The 19,496-nt window shown below is 40.3% G+C and overlaps 1 protein-coding gene across 1 annotated transcript in view; it reads right to left on the bottom strand.

Annotated features, from left to right (window-relative positions):
• The window catches only part of CUL4A (cullin 4A), an 82,129-nt gene that overhangs the window by 42,849 nt on the left and 19,784 nt on the right, over positions 1–19,496 (bottom strand). The window contains exon 3 of the mRNA XM_075563402.1: positions 10,966–11,069. Within this exon, the coding sequence (XP_075419517.1) occupies positions 10,966–11,069 (104 nt within the window). The remainder of the gene's footprint in view (positions 1–10,965; positions 11,070–19,496) is intronic.

The raw sequence follows: 19,496 nt of genomic DNA on the forward strand, positions 1-19,496 counted from the left end.
ATCTCTTTATTTCAGCTCTCTTCTCCAAAATACTAGACATATCACTTAGTAACTAAATATCACAATGACAGAACCCTGAATGCCAGAAATAAAGCTCGATTAATTTCCACATCTCACTTCTGTAGTTGTCGTTTGCCCTACCTACCTGTACTCACCCTTCAGTCCCCCACTGTAATTCTCTTCTCCTCTTATTACTCCCTTTCTGAGCTCTCTCACCAGTTTCCCTTCCTTCTCTTATGACTTACTTCACTGCCAGATTACTTTCAGTTCCCTGCCAGCTGAAACTAACAACCAAGTCACTAAGCTCTAAGGATTTTGGTGGCTGTACGGTACTGGACTTCAAGCTCTACTCTGCAAAGAGCAGATACTAAATGTAATCGCATAGCTGAGTTCTTGAAGACTGTAAATAGACTGGCAATTGTCTCAATAGTTAGTAAGCAGATTTACTATTAATAGCATAGGGAAGGTTGGCAGCAAGAAATGGTTAGGTCACATGGAGAAAAAAGACAGGTTTATCTTGTAGCCCAAATGAACTGATGTTCCACAAAACTGAGGAAAAAGCACACTCACATTCCGGATTATAGATACTTTTAAGCTTGATTCATAGACTATATATTTTACCAAAGCCTCAAAATGCAATTTGTAGGAAAAAGAAGCTAGAATATGGACCTCTGGAGCACAAGAGTACTATCTTAAGTTTATATAAAGTGGAATACTAAATTTCCACCATTGCTTTGACTTTCAAGGCTCTTCTCTCGCTTTCTCTTTTGATCAGTTTTCCCTAACCATTTTACAGATGATCAAAATATTACACTGCAGTGGAAAGAGCTAGGTTTAAATCCTAGCTGCTATTAGCTAAATGACAGTAGATGAGTTGGTTAGTTTCACTATACCTTTGCTTTTTTAGGTGTAGAGCATCATTTCTACCTCAGCTTTTGTGACCTTAAATATAAAATTCTTGGCATACAGAAAGAACAAAACCCAATAAATCAAGAGTTAAAGTGTTTGATGAGTGCATATCAGACAAGCATCGGTCTTCAGCTGGCAAAGAGCAGCCTGACAGGTAATCTCAGGGCAGGAACCAGACAGGAGGGCTTTAGGACTGAAGCAAAATATAGCCCTGAATGCAGTGCAACACTCAGGGGCGGAGTAACGAGAACTTCTTAGACAAAACCAAACACTGAGGAAACATAACTCAGGACTACAGTCTCGGGGACGTCAGGGTCAGCTGCTACAGCAGAGTTCAGAAAGGCAATGTTCTACACCTTTCCTACTTTGGGGAGTGGTGACTGGAATCTTAAAAGCGTCTGTGCAGCTATCTCCCTGTTTAGAGCAAAGGATAGTGAAAAACCTTTAGGTACAGAAAAACAGTTAGTCTAATGGTTAATGGACTGACCACACAAACCTCAACCTCCACTAGACTGAGACCAGAAGAATTCGTTTATGTCCAGTTACCACTACCCAGTGCTCAGTAAGTCACAGAAGGTTCTGGAGAGAATGGAAAAAACGTGGAAGAAAACAAGTTACACAGAAGACCAGCTTTATTGGTTGGGGAGAAATTGGTAGAACCTGACCCCTGGATGAGTCACCCTTCAAGTCTGGAATGGAACTCACCCCTATGGCTCCATTTTCAGACAAACAATAGGTCTACAATTGGAACAATAACAAAAGGGAGGTACAAACCTTAGGATAATTAACCACCCGAGATAAAAACAGCAGCATTAATCCAAAGATAAAGCTTAGGTGGGTTAGAAAGTAGGAATGGCACCTGGAAACAACAGTTAAGGAGTGGGACAAGGGTTGTTAAATTGTAGGCATTGCAATCAATGACACCCCTTCTCTCCACAGAAGAATTTACTTCAGAGGATAGCACTGAGGCTACAGCTCAGGGAGAGGGGCACATCTGATCAGAGTACACAGGAGCAAATGAAGAGGGAAGGAGCGAGTGAAACACATTCTGACCCACCAAGCCCTGAGGACAATACTCCTGCTCAGAGGACCCAATGCAGAGAGAGGACCACAGGGCCGGCCCCGCCATGAGACAAGACATCTTTCACTGACCCATATCAATTCAAGGAACAACACTGGAGGCAGTTTGAGAATTGTGCCCGATCTGACCCCACCACACGGAGGTGAAATGTTAATGGACTGCAACAGAGCAGCAAGGGGAGCAAAGTAATGAAATTCCTGGGGAATACCAGAAATAGACATTTGGCCAGGGCGTGGCACCCCATCAAACTCAATCGGAATACACTCCTAAGGTCAACAAATAGACCTTGAACTATCTATATGCTTTTATTTTTGTAATTGTTTTTCTTGTTGTTTTGCTGTCTTGTTTTTGTGATTATTGTCTCTAGGTTTTTAGGCAGGATAAACAATCCAGAGAAAACAATGGGACCAACGGTTCTGGGGAACACAAGAGAAGGGGAGACGGGCGAAAGGAAGTGGGTGCTAACAAACCCAGGGACCAGTGATCTAAAAATCGATGACTCGGAGGGTGCAGATGCCTGACAGGACTTGATCAAGGGCAATGTAACCAAGAGAAATTACTGAAACCCAAATGAAGGCCGAACATTATAGTGGGACAAGAGGTAAGGTAAAAGGAAATAGAGGAAAGAAATAGGCAAAGGACATTTATAGAGGTTTAAATACAGGAATGTACATATGTAAATATATTTTTATATAATGATAGGGAAATAGATCTATGCACATATACTTATAGGTTTAGTATTAATATAGCAGACGGACATTGGGCCTCTACTGAAACACTCTCTCAATGCAAGAACACTTTGTTCTAATAACCTGGCATTCTATGATGCTCACCTTCCCGACATGATCGCTTAAGACAAAATGGGTGCATAAGCAAATGTGGTGGTGTCTGAAAGAAAGCTGATTGTGCCTGGCTATCAAAAGATATGGCATCTGGGGTCTTAAAGGCTTGAAGATAAACAAGCAGCCATCTAGCTGAGAAGCAACAAAACCCACATGGAAGAAGCACACCGGCCTGTGTGACCAGGAGGTGTTGATGGGAATCAGATATCAGGTAGCAATGATGAAATATATAACTTTCCTCTAGTTCTTAAATGCCCCCCCCCACTATCATGATCCCAATTTTACCTTACAAATCTGGCTAGACCAGAGGATGTACATTGGTACAGATAGCAACTGGAAACACAGGGAATCCAGGACAGATGACTCCTTCAGGACCAGTGGTGAGAGTGGCGATGCCTGGAGGGTGGCGGGAATATGGGGTAGAAAGGGGGAACTGATTACAAGAATCTATGCATAGCCTCTTCCTTGGGGGATGGACAGCAGAGAAGAGGGCCGGGGAAGACGTAGGACAGTGTAACATGACAAAATAATAATTTATGAATTATGAAGGGTTCATGAGGAAGGGGGGAGTGGGGAGGAAGAGGGAAAATGAGCAGATGATATTAAGGGCTCAAGTAGAAGGCAAATGTTTTGAGGATGATGATGGCAACAAATGTACACATGTGCTTGACACAATGGATGCATGCATGGATTGTGATAAGAATTGTATGAGCCACCAATAAAATGATTAAAAAAAAAAAAGACCCAGAACAAAAAACCCTATCAATGTCAATGAGGGGGACCAGAGTGGAGACCCAAAGCCCATCTTGTAGACAATTTGACCTCTCCTTACAGAAGGGACACAAGGAAGAGACAAGGCATTCAGGGTGCAGTACAGCACCAACAAAACATACAACTTTCCGCTAGCTCTTTAATACACTCCCACCCCCGCAACTATCATGATCTCAATTCTACCTTACAAATCTGGCTAGACCAAAGCATGCACACTACTACAGATAAGAGCCGAAACACAGGGAATCCAGGACAGATAAAGCCCTCAGGACCAATAATGAGTAGTGATAACATGAGGAGAAAGGGGAAGGTGGGGGAGAAAGGGAGAACTGATCAGAATGATCTACATATCACCCCCTCCCTGGGGAATGGACAACAGAAAAGTGGGTGAAACATGGTCAGTGTAAAATAAAAATAATCAAGGAGAAGGGAGGGAGAAAAAAATGAGGAGCTGATACCAAGGGCTCAAGTATAAACAAAATGTTTTAAAAATGATGCTGGCAACCAATGTAAAATTGTGCACGACACAATGGATATATGTATGGAATGTGATGAGGTGGTACAAGCCCCCAATAAAATGATTAAAAATTATACAACAGAAAAACTGATTTACCCTGTAATCTTCATGTGACTTACAATAAAAAGTTTTTTTGAGGTATTTAAGAGTTGAGGAAATAAAGGGCATATGTACATTCTTATGCAAGTTAGTGGTGTAATAAATTAATCAATTGTTCTGCTCGTAATGAAAGGTTGCCAGTTTGAACCCCCCCTAGCAGCTCTGCAGGGGAAAGACCTGCTGATCTGCTTGCATAAAGATTACAGCCTATAAACCCTATAGGAGAGTTCTACTATCATAAGGGATCAGTATGAGTTGAAAATCAACCAAATAACATACTAATAAGGCCCATAAAATAGTTTTACGTTATGTACTCCTGAGGGTTTGTTGAGTCCTCAGGAAGCACTGCCTAGACATTACAACTAGAGAGTCCATCACCGGTAAGACCTCAAAGTTAACGATTAACAAGTCATTCGGGAAGAACTTTTAAATAAATGCTCAAATTATAATTGCACACTGTGTTAGTAATTTTGCATCAACAGTCTGCAGAAAACAAAGGGGTCAAGAAGCGTTTCTGACAAGGCTACATGTTTAAGCCAGCAAGGACACAATCAAGGTGACATCTGTGATGGTAGCACACTAATTATTCTGAGGATTTGATCCCAATTGTTCAATGAGAACTACCCACCTCGTGATGAAAGTCACGGCACGTTTCGACTGGTAATCAACACAGTTCACAACCCCAACCCGCCCCAATGTTACCTGCACATTTGGTTATCATTTAAAAAAAACTGCCACTGAGTCAATGCTGACTCATAGTGACACTGCTCCCTTGTGGGTTTCCACGACAGCAACTCTTCATGGGAGTAAAAAGCCCCTTCCCCATCTCTTTCCCAAGAGGGCTGGAGGTTTCAAACTTCTCACCTTGTGGAACACAGCCCAACATGTAACCTCTACACTACCAGGGCTCCTTTAGGTCCCATGTTTAAGGGTGTCCTTATAGAGAAGCATGGAACCCACTATCATTATAAAGAAGTACTTACAAAAGTAACTAGGGAACTTTATTGAACACTTCCATGCATAATTGCATTCAGTTGACTTTTTATTTTAAGTAGTTGGTATTTTCCACCCACTAGCATTTTCTGTGGCTAAACAAGGCTTCACTACTGCACGAGTCCACGAAGAGTGAGTTTCTCCTATTATGTCAAGATTTAGATTCTGAAGAGTTTGACATAAACATTTTGTGCTGAAACCGGGATTGAATCAAGTTTTATATTAAAAACAATAAAAACAAAAAAACCTCCTCATGTAATTGCATCTAGCTATACAGAATGTTTTTCTAATAGGTAATGACTGGTTAAGCAAAGAGTGATGGCAGAGATGTGTGTCCCTGTCAGTGGTTGTTGTTAGGTACTATTGAATCCGTTCCAATCCATAGCAACCCTATGCACGACAACAACAAAATTGCTCGGTCTTGGGTTCATCCTCACAATTGTTCCTATGTTGTAGCCGCCATGCCATTCCATCTCACTAAGGGCCTTCCTCTTTTTTTTGTCTCTATATTTCTGGGCTAGGTATATCACCAAACAGACAAATGTAGGATTGAGCATATAAATGAACTGAATGGATATGGTGACGTAAAAAGAAAACAGTGGATGGTTCCATTTCACAAGCCCTTTTCCTACCTGGATACACAGTCTGTTTAATTTATAAAAGGGTTCCCAAAGTCTTGATTCTCATTGGCTTCAATGTCAAGATTATTATGAAAAGATAAATATGCTTAGCTTGGAATGTCCTCTGACCAGTGAGTGAATGGGTACATGCAAAAGCATTAACGCAGCCAGTTAAAATGCTGGGCTGACCGATAGCTCTCTTCACTAGTAAGAATGAGTTCTTTTAAAGAAGGAACTGTTATCTTGAATCTCTGGTGTACAGGCTAAAGTCTAGCATAAACATTTATTCAGTACTTATGCAACTTAAATATTTTAGTAATCTGCCATTTCCTCAGTCTTCTCATCGCATGATACTTTTCTTACAAGTTATGTACCCAATTGCCACCTAAAACTTCCTTCTTTAGCTCTTAACCCTCAATTTCTACAACATTATTCTCTTTTCCGGTCCCTCACAGTGAAGTTACCAGGATCCTATCCTCTGCCATTTTCTGAGACTGCACTCCTCATACTTCCTGGGGAATCATAGCTATGTCTACAGCTATCTCATCTGAACCTCTAGTACCAACTGCATAAAAGACATCTTTAGCATTTTCTTAGGGTATTTCCAAGTGGGTAAAATCAAATTAATCTTTCCTTCCTCCAGACCCAGTCCATTGTATTCTTTCCTTATTTAGATACTGATTACAACCAGTTGCCACAACTCTACGCCATCAAATTCCTTCCCTCCGATCTCTGAACCTGTTTTGAAGCTTGCCATCCATTGTTTCCCTTCCTGTTGCCTTAGTCCCACCCCTACCATGGCGTGAGGACACTTACACCAATTCAGGAGTTTCCAATTGGTCTCCCTGTCTAATTACCCATTGTAGCCTACACACCACAATGCATAAAGAGGATGTTATCTTTCTAATACAAAATTCATGCCATTCTGCTGCCTAAGTACCCCAGCTGATTCTGTCAGATGAAATCCCAACCATGTTAGCAAGCTCTTTCATAATGCATCACCGATCACTTTTAGTTCTCTCATATTTAGAGGTTCCTATAAGTGGCAAACCTCCCCACTCCCAGTAAGTCATACTTTTCTGTTCAAGAAAAACTTCCCTTTCTCACCAGCATGATTTTTCAGACTGTCTGCTGTGGCACTGAGCCAAACTACCTGAAGACAGTCTGAACACCTCTTTGAGGAATGCTCTCAGACAAAACTGGCTCTGCTCTTTATGTCACAGCTTTGAGTTTTTTAATACCTTTATTGTATTATTCCATAAATGTTTTCTGTTTCTATCAACCCTTTATATGCTAGAAAAAAACAGAACACATTTTATTCATATTTATTTTTCCCATGGATTAGCATTATACCTGGCACATTGTAATGTGTATAAAAATCTGGAGACTTAAAATAATGTTGTCTATGATCTGTCTACTACTTCTGTCAAATTTACCTCCCTAAAACAAAAATCTAATTACAGCAAATTCTTCCTCTAGAAATCTCTAAGAACTCTGATGGTCATATGATTTAAGTCCAATTCCTTAATGGTATAAAACCCTATCACTGTTGAGTTGATTTTAACAGAACTAGAACTGTTCCATATGGTTTCCCAGGTTGTAATCTTTATGGAAGCAGACTGCCATTTTTTTCCTTCTGCCAAGGAGCTGGTGAGTTTGGACCACCCACTTTTGTGGTGAGCAACCAAGAGAACTTAACCACTGCACCACTAGCATTGTCTTTCAGGCTATAATCCTATAATAAATAGTGTATACTAAATTAAAATTTAAGCCTTATATTCTAGTAATCCTTACAAGTTTCAGTACTGCTAAAAACTACTCAATTGCTTTCACAAAAAGTCCTTTCATATTTCAGTTTTGATGCCCTATGTATCCTCACTCACCCTTTCTCTAGCTATATCAGATTCATCCTTGAAGATGCAATTCAATGCCTTTCCATGAAATTTTGCTCCAAAATGCATTATATACTATAGTTCCCGTGTCTTCTCTCTAATATCCTAACATTTTAAAACTCAAGATGCCTTTCAACTCAACAAGAAACGTTTACCATGGTGGTTGTTAGTTGCCTTGATCAAGGCTGTGACTGCTTGGAAGCAGCTCACTAGGCTGATTTTCCAAAATGCCCCAGGGTGGGCTTGAACTGCCAACCTTTAAGCCAGCAGTCAAGTGCTTAACTGTATGTCCCACTCAGAAGTGTTTCTTATTTCTCCTTTTTAAAAACAAATGATAATTTTTATAATTATGGTTGCTGTACAGCATCAAGATAATGTCCGTTACAGAACTATGACCAACCACTTGGAGAGTAGTAATTATCACGTGTCATGTTTTAGCATTTTTTCTATTTTTGAGTGCTAGTACAGTAGACAGAAAAGATTTCTTTAGGGTTGTTGAGAATTTGTGTTTGGGTCCTGGTCTAAAGGCAAGGCAGCCAAAGGGCACCCTGGTAAGGATACCCACAGTGAGTTGACCAGAACCAGACTAGATGAAGAAAAAAATGTTGAGCCTGTGAACTGGTGCACATTGTTGCTGGCTTCATGGATGGCCTGTTCTGATTTGACTCTGCTAATGGATGGGGACTTCACAAGGTTCCAACTGGAATAAACATTCTTTACGTCAATGAATATGAATGTCTCCTCAGAGCACTGTGTTGATGGAAGTGAGCAGTATAGAAATTGGATACTCAAAATCTGGAGGGAATAAAGGCATGAAGTGATTGGCTTACAAACTTTCATAGGTGCTAGAATATATCCATAGGATTAAGGTGTAGGTGTTACTTAACTTTAATTTTTAAGCATAGGGTATTTTTGTTTGTTCACATATAGAATGTTATGTTTAAATGAGGGTGGCACATACTGAACTGTATACACTTTAGTTTTATCCTGTTAAGTACAGATATGAATTTATTGTTTGTTTGAAAATTATATATGGCTAAAGAGTCGTATGAAAGTGTCAAATTGACAAGGGGTAGGGACTGTCTGTAAGCCTCAATTTGAGACTTACAAGTGAAGGGGTGGAGTTTAGCTTGGCAATCAGGTTGCAGCTTGATGACTTCATTTGGAGGTGCTAAGGAGATAAATAGTTCGCTGGAGGCAGGACACATGCTCACTCTCCGTGTGACAATGTTGTGGAGAGGATACATGGGGCTACGCTCGAGTTCTGGAGCTGAAGGAGCCATGTGGAGACCCCTGCCTGCACTGAGATGCCTCTACTGCCACTAGATCCACAAGACCTTCTAATCACTGACCTGCGATCTTCCTGCATTTGGCATCACTACATGTGTTTCCATGAGTCTGAAGAAGACTTTACAGATTAGTATCGGACATATGGGCTAATATCAGATTTATGGACTTGAACTGAACTGGGCTGGGCTGGTTTCTCAATATTCAACTGCTCTTATATTATAAAGTTCTTTCTTATACACGAGTGTCTACAAATTTGTTTCTCTAGACAACCCGGACTAACACAATGCAAATAATCACGACAGCCAATATGAATTGCTGTGACAGTTTTGCCATCTCCTTTCAATGAATTTAGAATGCTACAGCCTCTCCAAGTGAGAGGGAGTGGGGGGTTGGAAGGGGGGATGATTCCTTGAGCTAGACGTGAACTTAGGGTTCAACCACTTAATATTATACATTAAGAAATGGAAGCCCAGGAAAGCACAGCCTCAAGTTGATTTTCTGCAAGTTCACAGGATGAGATGTGTATGCCTACAGGAATGGGAGGATGATGGGAGGTTAGACTGAACCCAGTGTGTAATGGGTTTTTATTGTACTGAATGCTAAAGAATTTAAGGTTTCTCTTGTAGACATTTGAGGCACAGAAATTCTAAGAATGCCCATAAGATCTCCACCTGCTCAAATGCCTTATAAAATTCATTTTCTCTGTGTGGCAGGACTACGTAAGATGGATTCATTACTCTTTCATTAGGTTACTGGAGCCCAGGTGACAGGTGTTAAGTGTTAAACCATCAGACTCTGAAGAAAGATGGGGCTTTCTATTCCCAGAGTTAGTCTCTGAAACTCACATGGGAAGTTCTACCCTGTCCTACAAGGTCACTGAGTTGGAAGTGACTTGAGAGTGAGCTGACACCACTAGGTTAGGAGCCTGGTGGTATAGTGGCTACTCTTTGGGCTGCTAACCAGAAGGTCACAAGTTTGAAACTACAAACCACTCTGCAGGAAAAAGTTAAGGTTTTCTACTCTTGTCAAAAACAACAATCTTAGAAACCCAGAGAAGCAGTTCCATCCTGTCCAAAAGGGTTGCTATGCATCGCAATGGACTCAATGGCAATGTATCAATTTTCATTAGGTCACAGAGCTCTGGTGGCACACTGCTTAAAGCACCCAGCTAACCAAAAGGTCTGTGGTTTGAACTCACCAGTCACTCCATGGTAGAAAGTCATGGCATTCTGCTTTCATTAAGAGTTCAGCACTTGAAACTTTATGGAGCAGTTAGTTCTACTCTGCCCTACAGGGTTGCTATGAACTGGAAGTGATCAAACGTGGATTAGATAAGACCATCTTAGCAAACCCGAGGATTCTCTTGCTGGTCCAGAAGGAAGCAAATAGGGACTGAGAGCTACCCTGTCAACAGTCAGAAAGGAAGTGGGGAGCCCTGTAGTACAAGGAGCTGCATTCTGCAACAACTCAACGGGCTTAAAAGGGGCCAAGCGAGAGCACAGTTCTGCTAACACTTTGATTTCAGCTTGTGATACACAAAGCAAGAAACCTAAAAGGGAGATAATAACAATGTCACTTTAAGCCTTTATATTTGTGCTAATTTGTTTCACATTATAGAAAAATAATACAGATGGATTTTAACAGAACAAAGGACAGTAGAACTTAAATTTTAGAACATATTTCAGACTTTTCCTAAATATTTTAACCTGATTTAATTAATGACCATTGTTTCTTTAATACAGATCAGCAAAGTAACTCAAATAGCAAAAATTTAATCTAAAAATCTATCATATTAAGCCACATGAAACACACTTTAGCATTCTGTTCTACAAATAAAAGGAAAAATTTAAAGCTTATTATTTAAATATTAAAGATACTTATTCTTTACCTACTAATTCAATTTCAAGGATTTTAGGTAATACACAAAAGCTTCAAAGTCAAAAAAGGATATTCTCTAAACGGAAGGATTTGTGCTTGAACATGATCTTCACAAACCTGACGTAGCTGTTTGTAGAGTGTTGGGGAAACTTTGTGCGAACAGAGATTTTCCACAGCCTAAAAACAAAAGGGAAAAAAACAAAAGGGATATATTCATTATTCAGTAAAAATAACAAATTAGCTCTTAAAACAAACACCACTTATTTATATGTATAGATATACCGTATATACTCATGTGTAAGTCGGGGTTTTCAACACATTTTTAATGTAGTTTTTGTGGTAAAATTAGGTGCCTCAGCTGATATTCAGGTCGGCTTATACTTGAGTATATACAGTAATAGAAAAACAGTACTTAGCTACAGATAAACAGTTTATTCTGTTTAAGTTTAGGGCAATTACTGTTGGATTCTGGAATCCAGTAATAGTTTAGTTAAAAGGAGAAAAGCAATAAATAGAAGCAGATTCAACAATCTGTTAAATATTTACAAGTACCTACAATGCCATGTAATGCACTTGCCCCATATTTTAAGCATCTTAAAAATATTCTCTTGCCCCCTCCCCCCAATAATACTTTTTAAGCTTGATCACAATCACAAGGAGGAACTTAAAAACATATTTTAGTCCCATATTTGATTTCTGGATATTCTGATTTATTAAGTCTGAGTTTGGAACAAAGAGAATACTATGTGTCTAGTGAGACCTGGTGGCACAGTGGTTAAAATGCTCAATTGTTACCACCCATCAGTTGCTCCCCAGGAAAAAGATGTGGCAGTCTGCTTCTGTAGTGATTCCAGCCTTGGAAATCCTTTGTCCTAGTGTCACTATGAAATGGAATTGACCAAATGGCAATGGTGGGTATATACATGTTTCTGTGTGTATTTTTAAGTCTCTCTTGATGATTACAAGATAAAACCAGGGTATAAAAATCTCTGCATAGAATGAAGAATATTTTCTCGCTCAGTGCCCACTCTCTAAAAGTGGAAGAGTAACAAGTCCACTCCTGTTCTTCTCACTTCCAACAGTGCAATACTGATTACAACAACTCAACATCCATACAACTAAGGCCAGGCTGTTTAGTCTCTCATGTTTCTGCAGGTTGTTGTTAGTGGTCATTGTGATCCCTACGCACAGAGAACCAGACACTGCTCAATCATGTACCATGCTCACAATTACTATGCTTGAGTCCATTTTTGTAGCCAATGTATCAGTTCATCCCATGGAGGGTATCTCTTTTTTGCTGTACCTCTACTTTAACATGCATGATTTCAGGGACTGAGATTTTCCTGATAATACCATGAGACAAAATCCTACCATCCTGCTTTTAAGAAGCATTCTGGCTGTACTCCCTCAAAGACAGAGTTGTTTATTCTTCTGACAGTTTGTAGCATTACTACTTTTTAATTTTAATAAGTAATTTATTGGGGACTCTTACAGTTAAAAATCCATACATTAATTGTATCAAGCACATTTATACACGTTGCCATTGTCATTTTCAAAACATTTTCTTTCTAGTTGAGCCCCTGGTATCAGCATTTTCCCCCTTCCTTGTCCCCACCCTCCCACCTTGATAATTTATAAATTATTTCTATTTTCATAGTTTACACCGCCTGTTTCCCTTCACCCACATTTCTGTTGTTTCTCCCCCCACAAGCAGGGGTGGGGTGGGAGTTTTATATTTATCACTGGGATAAGTTCCCCTTTTCAGTTCATAGTATTTTAATCAATAATCTTCACTACTACCCTAGTTTGAACACGTCAATTCTTCTTTGGTTCCCCTTATTCATGGCCCAGCTCTCACATGTGTATGAGGTGACAAAATACCATGGCTTAGGTTGGGTACACCCTTGTGTTCAAAGAAACATCTTTGCTCTTTAATACTTTAAACGCTTTTGGACACCAAATGTGCCCAATGCAAATCATCTTGCCTGCCGCTTACAATAGCATTGACTGTGAATCAAGTAAAATGAAACCCTTCACAATTCCAGTCTTTTCTTCATTTATCATGTTCTCCATTGGTCCAGTGTTGAGGATTTTGTCTTGTGTACATTGAGTTGTAATCCATACTGCAGACATTACTCTTTGACCTTTATCAAGTGTTTCAAAGTCCTCCTCACTTTCAACAAGCAAGGCTCTCATTTGCACATTGTAGGTTTCTAATGAGCTTTCTCCAATCCTGATGATGCATTCTTTTTCATCTTACTGTATGGTTTTTGGACTATTTTTTCAGATATAGCTTGAATAAGCATGGTGAAAGGATACAGCCTTGACAACACCTTTCTTGGTCTTAAAATATGCAATATTCCCTCCATCTGTTCATATACTTCCTGTTGGGTTCTGCATAAGCACAATTAAGTATTTTGGAATTACCTTTCTCTGTGATGCTATCCATAGTTTATTAGGATCCATGCAGTCAAATGGCTTTGTACAGCCAATTCAACATAAGTACACACATCTTTCTAGTATTCTCTTTTATCCAGGATCCATCTGACAGCAACAGTAATATCCCTTCATTTACATCCTCAATGAAATACAGATTGAATCTCTAAAGGTTTATTGTTGCACTGCTGTAGTAGTTTTGAATGACTTTCTGCAAAGTTTCACTTACAAGTACTATTAAAAATAGTTTGAAATTGTCTGCATTTTCTTGGGTCATCTTTCTTTGGAATGGGAACAACTATGGATCTCTTCCAGTTGGTTGGCCAGATGGCTGTCTTTCAAATTTCTTGGCATATACAGATTAGTGTATCCAATGCTTTATTAGCTGGTAGAAACATTGCAGTTGGTACTGTCAATTCCCAGAGCCTTGTTTTTCTTTCATGTCTTCAGTACAGCTTGAATCCCTTCCAAGTAGGCTAGATGTACAATTTATTTAAGCTTTGTCTTAAATTAATGAACAAACAAGTTTTGGGGGAATATATTCTTTCTTTATGATATTTTCATCTGGGTTGGCACCAATCCCAAATACATGGACAACACACTGCCCCACTCCACCGGCCCGACAGAAGAATTCACTTCAGAGGACAGCACTGAAGCTACAGCTCAGGGAGAGGGACATGTCTGATATCAGAGCACACAGAAGCAAAAGAAGGGAGAGGAAGAGAGAGTGGAACACATAGTGGCCCACGAAGTCCTGAGGACAATATTACTACTGAGAGCAGCCAAAGCACAGAGAGAACCCTAGGGTCAGGCCCACTATGAGACATGAGGTCCCTCGCTGACCCATATCACTATGGGGGACAACACTGGAGACACAGTGTGGGAATTGTCCCTGATCTTACCCCACCCACCAAACTGATGTAAATCACTAAGGGTATGCAACAGAACATCAAGAGGAATAGAGCAACGAAGTCCCCAGAGAATACCAAAAATAGACTTTGGGGCCAGGGCGTGGCACCCATTCAGACTTGTCTGGAAAATACTCCTAAAGACCTTGAACTATTTACAGGCTTTTCTTTTTTGTTGTTTTATTTTCTTTTGTTGCTTTTTTTGATGTCTTGTTTTTTTTGTGCATAGTGTTATCTTTGTAGGTCTATCTAGATAAGATAGACAGGATAAAAAAGCTGTAGGAAAAAACAACAGGACCTGATGCTCTGGGGGGACAGGGGAGGGAGGGGAAAGGAAGTGGGTGTTAACAAACTCAGGGACAAGGGAGCAACAAGTGATCCAAAATGGATGGTGAGCAGGGTGTAGGAGGCCTGGTAGGACTTGATCAAGGGGAAGGTAACAGAGCAATTACTTAAACCCAAATGAAGGCTGAGCATGATAGTGGGGCAAGAAGAAAATAAAAGGATATAGAGGAAAGAATTAGGAGGCAAAGGGCACTGATAGAGGTCTATATACAGGCATGTGCATATGTAAATATATTTATATATGATGATGGGGAAATAGATCTATGTGCATATATTTTATAGGTTTATTATTAAGGTAGCAGATGGACATTGGGCCTCGACTAAAGTACTCCCTCAACACAAGTACACTTTGCTAACCTTCCTGGCATGATCGCTGAAGACAAATGGGTGCATAAGCAAAGGTGGTGAAGAAAGCTGATGGTGCCTGGTTATCAAAAGATATAGCATCCGGGGTCTTAAAGGCTTGAAGGTAAACAAGCGGCCATCTAGCTCAGAAGCAACAGAACCCACATGGAGGAAGCACACCAGCCTGCGTGATCATGAGGTGTTGATGGGATCAGGTACCAGGCATCAAATAACAAAAAATCTTATTGTGAATGAGTGGGAGTACAGAGTGGAGACCCAAAGCCCATCTGTAGGCAACTGGACATCTCCTTACAGAAGGGTCGGGGAGATGAGCCAGAGTGCAGTGTAGCAACGATGAAAATACAATTTTCCTCTAGTTCCTAAATGCTTCCCCCACCCCCCAATATCATGATACCAATTCTACCTTATAAATCAGGTTAGACTAGAAGAGGTACACGGATACAGATAAGAGTTGGAAACACATGGAATCCAGGGCAGATAAACTCCTCAGGGCCAATGAGAGTAGGGTTAACAGGAGGGTAGGGGAAGGTGGGGAAGAGAGGGGAACCGATCATAATGATCTACATATAACGCCCTCCCAGGGGGATGGAAAACATAAAAGTCCGTGAAGGGAAACACTGGACAGTGTAAGATGTGAAAAAAAAATAATTATTTATAAATTATCAAGGGTTCATGATGGAAAGAGGGTTGAAGAGGAAGGGGGAAAAGGGGGGACTAATACAAAGGGCTCAAGTAGAAACAAATAAGAATGATGATGGCAACAAATGTACAAATGTGCTTGATACAATGGATATATGTATGGATTGTGATAAGAGTTGTACAAACCCCCAATAAAATGATTTAAAAAAAAAGAGATTTTCATCCAGATAAAAGAATCAAAGTATTTATATATTCTTACCAATGAAAATTTCCTTCTAGTCTCATGTACAATGCAAGGATCTCATTCACTCATTTTTAAAAACATTTTATTAGGGACTCATACAACTCTTATGACAATCCATACATACATCAATTGTGTAAAGCACATCTGTACATTCTTTGCCCTCATCATTTTCAAAGCATTTGCTCTCCACTTAAGCCCTTTGCATCAGGTCCTCTTTTATTTATCCCCTCCCTCCCCGCTTCCCTCCTCCCTGATGAGCCCTTGATAATTTATAAATTATTATTTTGTCATATCTTGCCCTGTCCAACGTCTCCCTTCACCCCCTTTTCTGTTGTCCATCCCCCAGGGAGGAGGTCACATGTAGATCCTTGTAATTGGGGTTCCCTCTTTCCAACCCACTCTCCCTCTACCCTCCCAGTATTGTCCCTCACACCCCTGGTCCTGAAGGTATCATCCGCCCTTGATTCCCTGTGCCTCCAGCTCCTATCTGCACCAGTGTACATCCTCTGGTCTAGCCAGACTTGCAAGGTAGAATTCGGATCAAGGTAGTGGGGGGGGTGGGGGTGGAGGAAGCATTTAAGAACTGGAGGAAAGCTGTATTCTTCATCGGTGCTACATCGCACCCTGACTGACTCATCTCCTCCTCTAGACCCCTCTGTGAGGGAGATCCCAGTGGCCGACAAATGGGCTTTGGGTCTCCAATCTGCACTTCCCCCTTCATTCACGATGGTAAGATTTTTTTGTTGTTGTTCTGATGATGCCTTATAGCTGATCCCTTCGACACCTTGTGATCGCACAGGCTGGTGTGCTTCCTCCATGTGGGCTTTGTTGCTTCTGAGCTAGATGGCCGCTTGTTTACCATCAAAAGCCTTTAAGACCCCAGACTATCTCTTTTGATAGCTGGGCACCATCAGCTTTCTTTGCCACATTTGCTTATGCACCTATTTGTTTTCAGCCATCGTATCATGGAGGGATGTACCCAATGATACGATTTTTTGTTCTTTGATGCCTGATAACCAATCTGTTCGGAATCACGTGACCACACAGGTAGGTGTGTTCTTCCATGTAGGTTTTGTTGCTTCTGAGCTAAATGTCCGCTTGTTTACCTTCAAGCCTTTAAGACATCAGACGCTATATTATATCTTTTGATAGCCGGGTATCATCAGCTTCCTTCACCACATTTGCTTGTTCACCCGCTTTGGCTTCAGCGGTTGTGTTGGGAGGGTGAGCATCATAGAATGCCAATTTAATACAAGTATTCATGCACGGAGGGAGTGCTTGAGTAGAAGTCCAAGGTCCTTCCACCGCCTTAATACTAAACCTATAAATATAGGCACATAGATCTATTTCCCAACCTCATATATATATTCCCAACCTCATATATATATATATATATATATTTGCGTATGTACATGTCTTTGTCTAGACCTCTATAAATGCCCCACTCATTTACTACCAACTAGTTCTGAATCATCTATTTTACATGTAGAGGCACAAAGAATATAAACACTTTTGGTTTAAATTTAGTTTTTAAGTTATATTCCTCTACTAAAAATGTAATTAAAATTTTTATGAAAATATTTTCTTCTAAATGTAAAAATTTTGAGAATACAAATATCAATATTAGAACTGCTACAGATATTAAACTAAAATGCCATTACTATTACCATGAAAACACACAAAGATTTATTTTTTAGAGTAAGAAGAAAATGTGGAATGATGAAAATTGTAAAAGATTTTCTATCAAATTCATTATCAACACATCAACAGACTATATGTAAATTTTCCCATTTTTTTTCTTGGCATAGAATTAAAAGATTATTAGCAACATTTCATATTTACATACTTTGATTCCTTTCTCTAGCTCTTCACTTCTACAATTTTTTTGTATTTTAAAACTTAGGAAAATTAACTACAAGCTTTTCTTTCTTGAGTTTTGTTTTTTGTCATTGGTTTGTTGTTGTTGTATATTGTTGCTTGGTTGTGCTATGTCTTCTTTTTGGGCATGTTATTATCTCCGCTGGTCTGTCTAAATAAGATAGGCTGGATGAACTATCTGGAGGAGAAAAGAATGGGCCCAACAGTTCCGGGGGGACATGGGAGGGGGAGGTGGGGGGAAAGGTAGTGGTGCTAACAAAACAGGGACAAGGGAACAAGTGATCCAAATCAGTGGTGAAGAGGGTGTGGGAGGTCTGGTAGTGCATGATTAAGGGTATTGTAACCAAGAAGAATTGCTGAAACCCTGATGGGGACTGAGCATGATGGTGGGACAGGAGTAAAGTTAAAGGAAATAGAGGAAAGAGCTGGGAGGAAAAGGGCATTTATAGAGGTTTAGATAGACATACTTATGCAAATATATTTATATATGAGGATGGGGAAATAGATCTATGTGCATATACTTATACATTTAGTATTAAGGTAGCAGGAGGATATTGGGCCTCCACTCAAGTACTCCCTTAATGCAAGAATACTTTTTTCAATTAAATTGGATTCTATGATGCTCACCTTCCCAACACAACTGATGAAGACAAAGAAGGTGAATAAGCAAATGTGGTGAAGAAAGCTGATGGTGCCCGGCTATCAAAAGATTTAGTCTGGGGTCTTAAAGGCTTGAAGTTAAACAAGCTGGCATATAGCTCAGGAGCAACAAAGTCCACATGGAACAACACACCGGCCTGTGTGATCATGAGGTGCTGAGGGATCAGGTATCAGATATCAAAGAACAAAAATCCTATCATTGTGTGCTCACCTCCACGATACGATCGCTGAAGACAAATGGGTGCAAAAGCAAATGTGGTGAAGAAAGCTGATGGTGCCCGGCTATCAAAAGAGATATCATCTGGGGTCTTAAAGGCTTGAAGGTAAATAAGCGGCCATCTAGCTCAGAAGCAACAAAGCCCACATGGAAGAAGCACACCAGCCTGTGTGATCACGAGGTGTTGAAGGGATCAGGTATCATCGTAACAAAAAAATCTTACCATAGTGAGTAAGGAGTGCAGAGCGGAGACCCAAAGCCCATTTGTAGGCCACTGGACATCCCCTTACAGAAGGGTCTTGGGGAAGAGATGAGCCAGTCAGGGTGTGATGTAGCAACAATGAAAAATACAACTTTCCTCTAGTTCCTAAATGCTCTCCCCCTCCCAACTATCATGATCCGAATTCTACCTTGCAAGTCTGGCTAGACCAGAGGATGCACATTAGTGCAGATGAAACTGGAAACACAGGGAATCCAAGGCAGATGATCCTTTCAGGACCAGTGGTGTGAGTGGTGATACTGGGAGGGTAGAGGGAGGGTGGGTTGGAAACGGGGAACTGATTTAAAGAATCTACATGTGACCTCCTCCCAGGGGGACGGACAACAGAAAAGTGGGTGAAGGGAGATGTCACACAGGGCAAGATGTGATAAAATAATAATTTATAAATTATCAAGGGTTCATGAGGGGGAGCAGGGAGGGAGGGGAAAAATGAGGAGCTGATGGTAGGGGCTTAAGTGGAGAGCAAATGTTTTGAGAATGATAAGGTATATGTATGGATTGTGATTGATAAGAGTTGCATGCGCCCCTAATAAAAATAAATTAAAAAAAAAACCTTAGGAAAATAATACACCATCTTGTTTGCTCCTTAACAATTCAGGATAATCACACAACAAAGGATTTTGCTCCAAAA

The sequence above is a fragment of the Tenrec ecaudatus genome, chromosome 11 (genome assembly GCF_050624435.1).
Source record: "Tenrec ecaudatus isolate mTenEca1 chromosome 11, mTenEca1.hap1, whole genome shotgun sequence".
Lineage (NCBI taxonomy): Eukaryota > Metazoa > Chordata > Mammalia > Afrosoricida > Tenrecidae > Tenrec > Tenrec ecaudatus.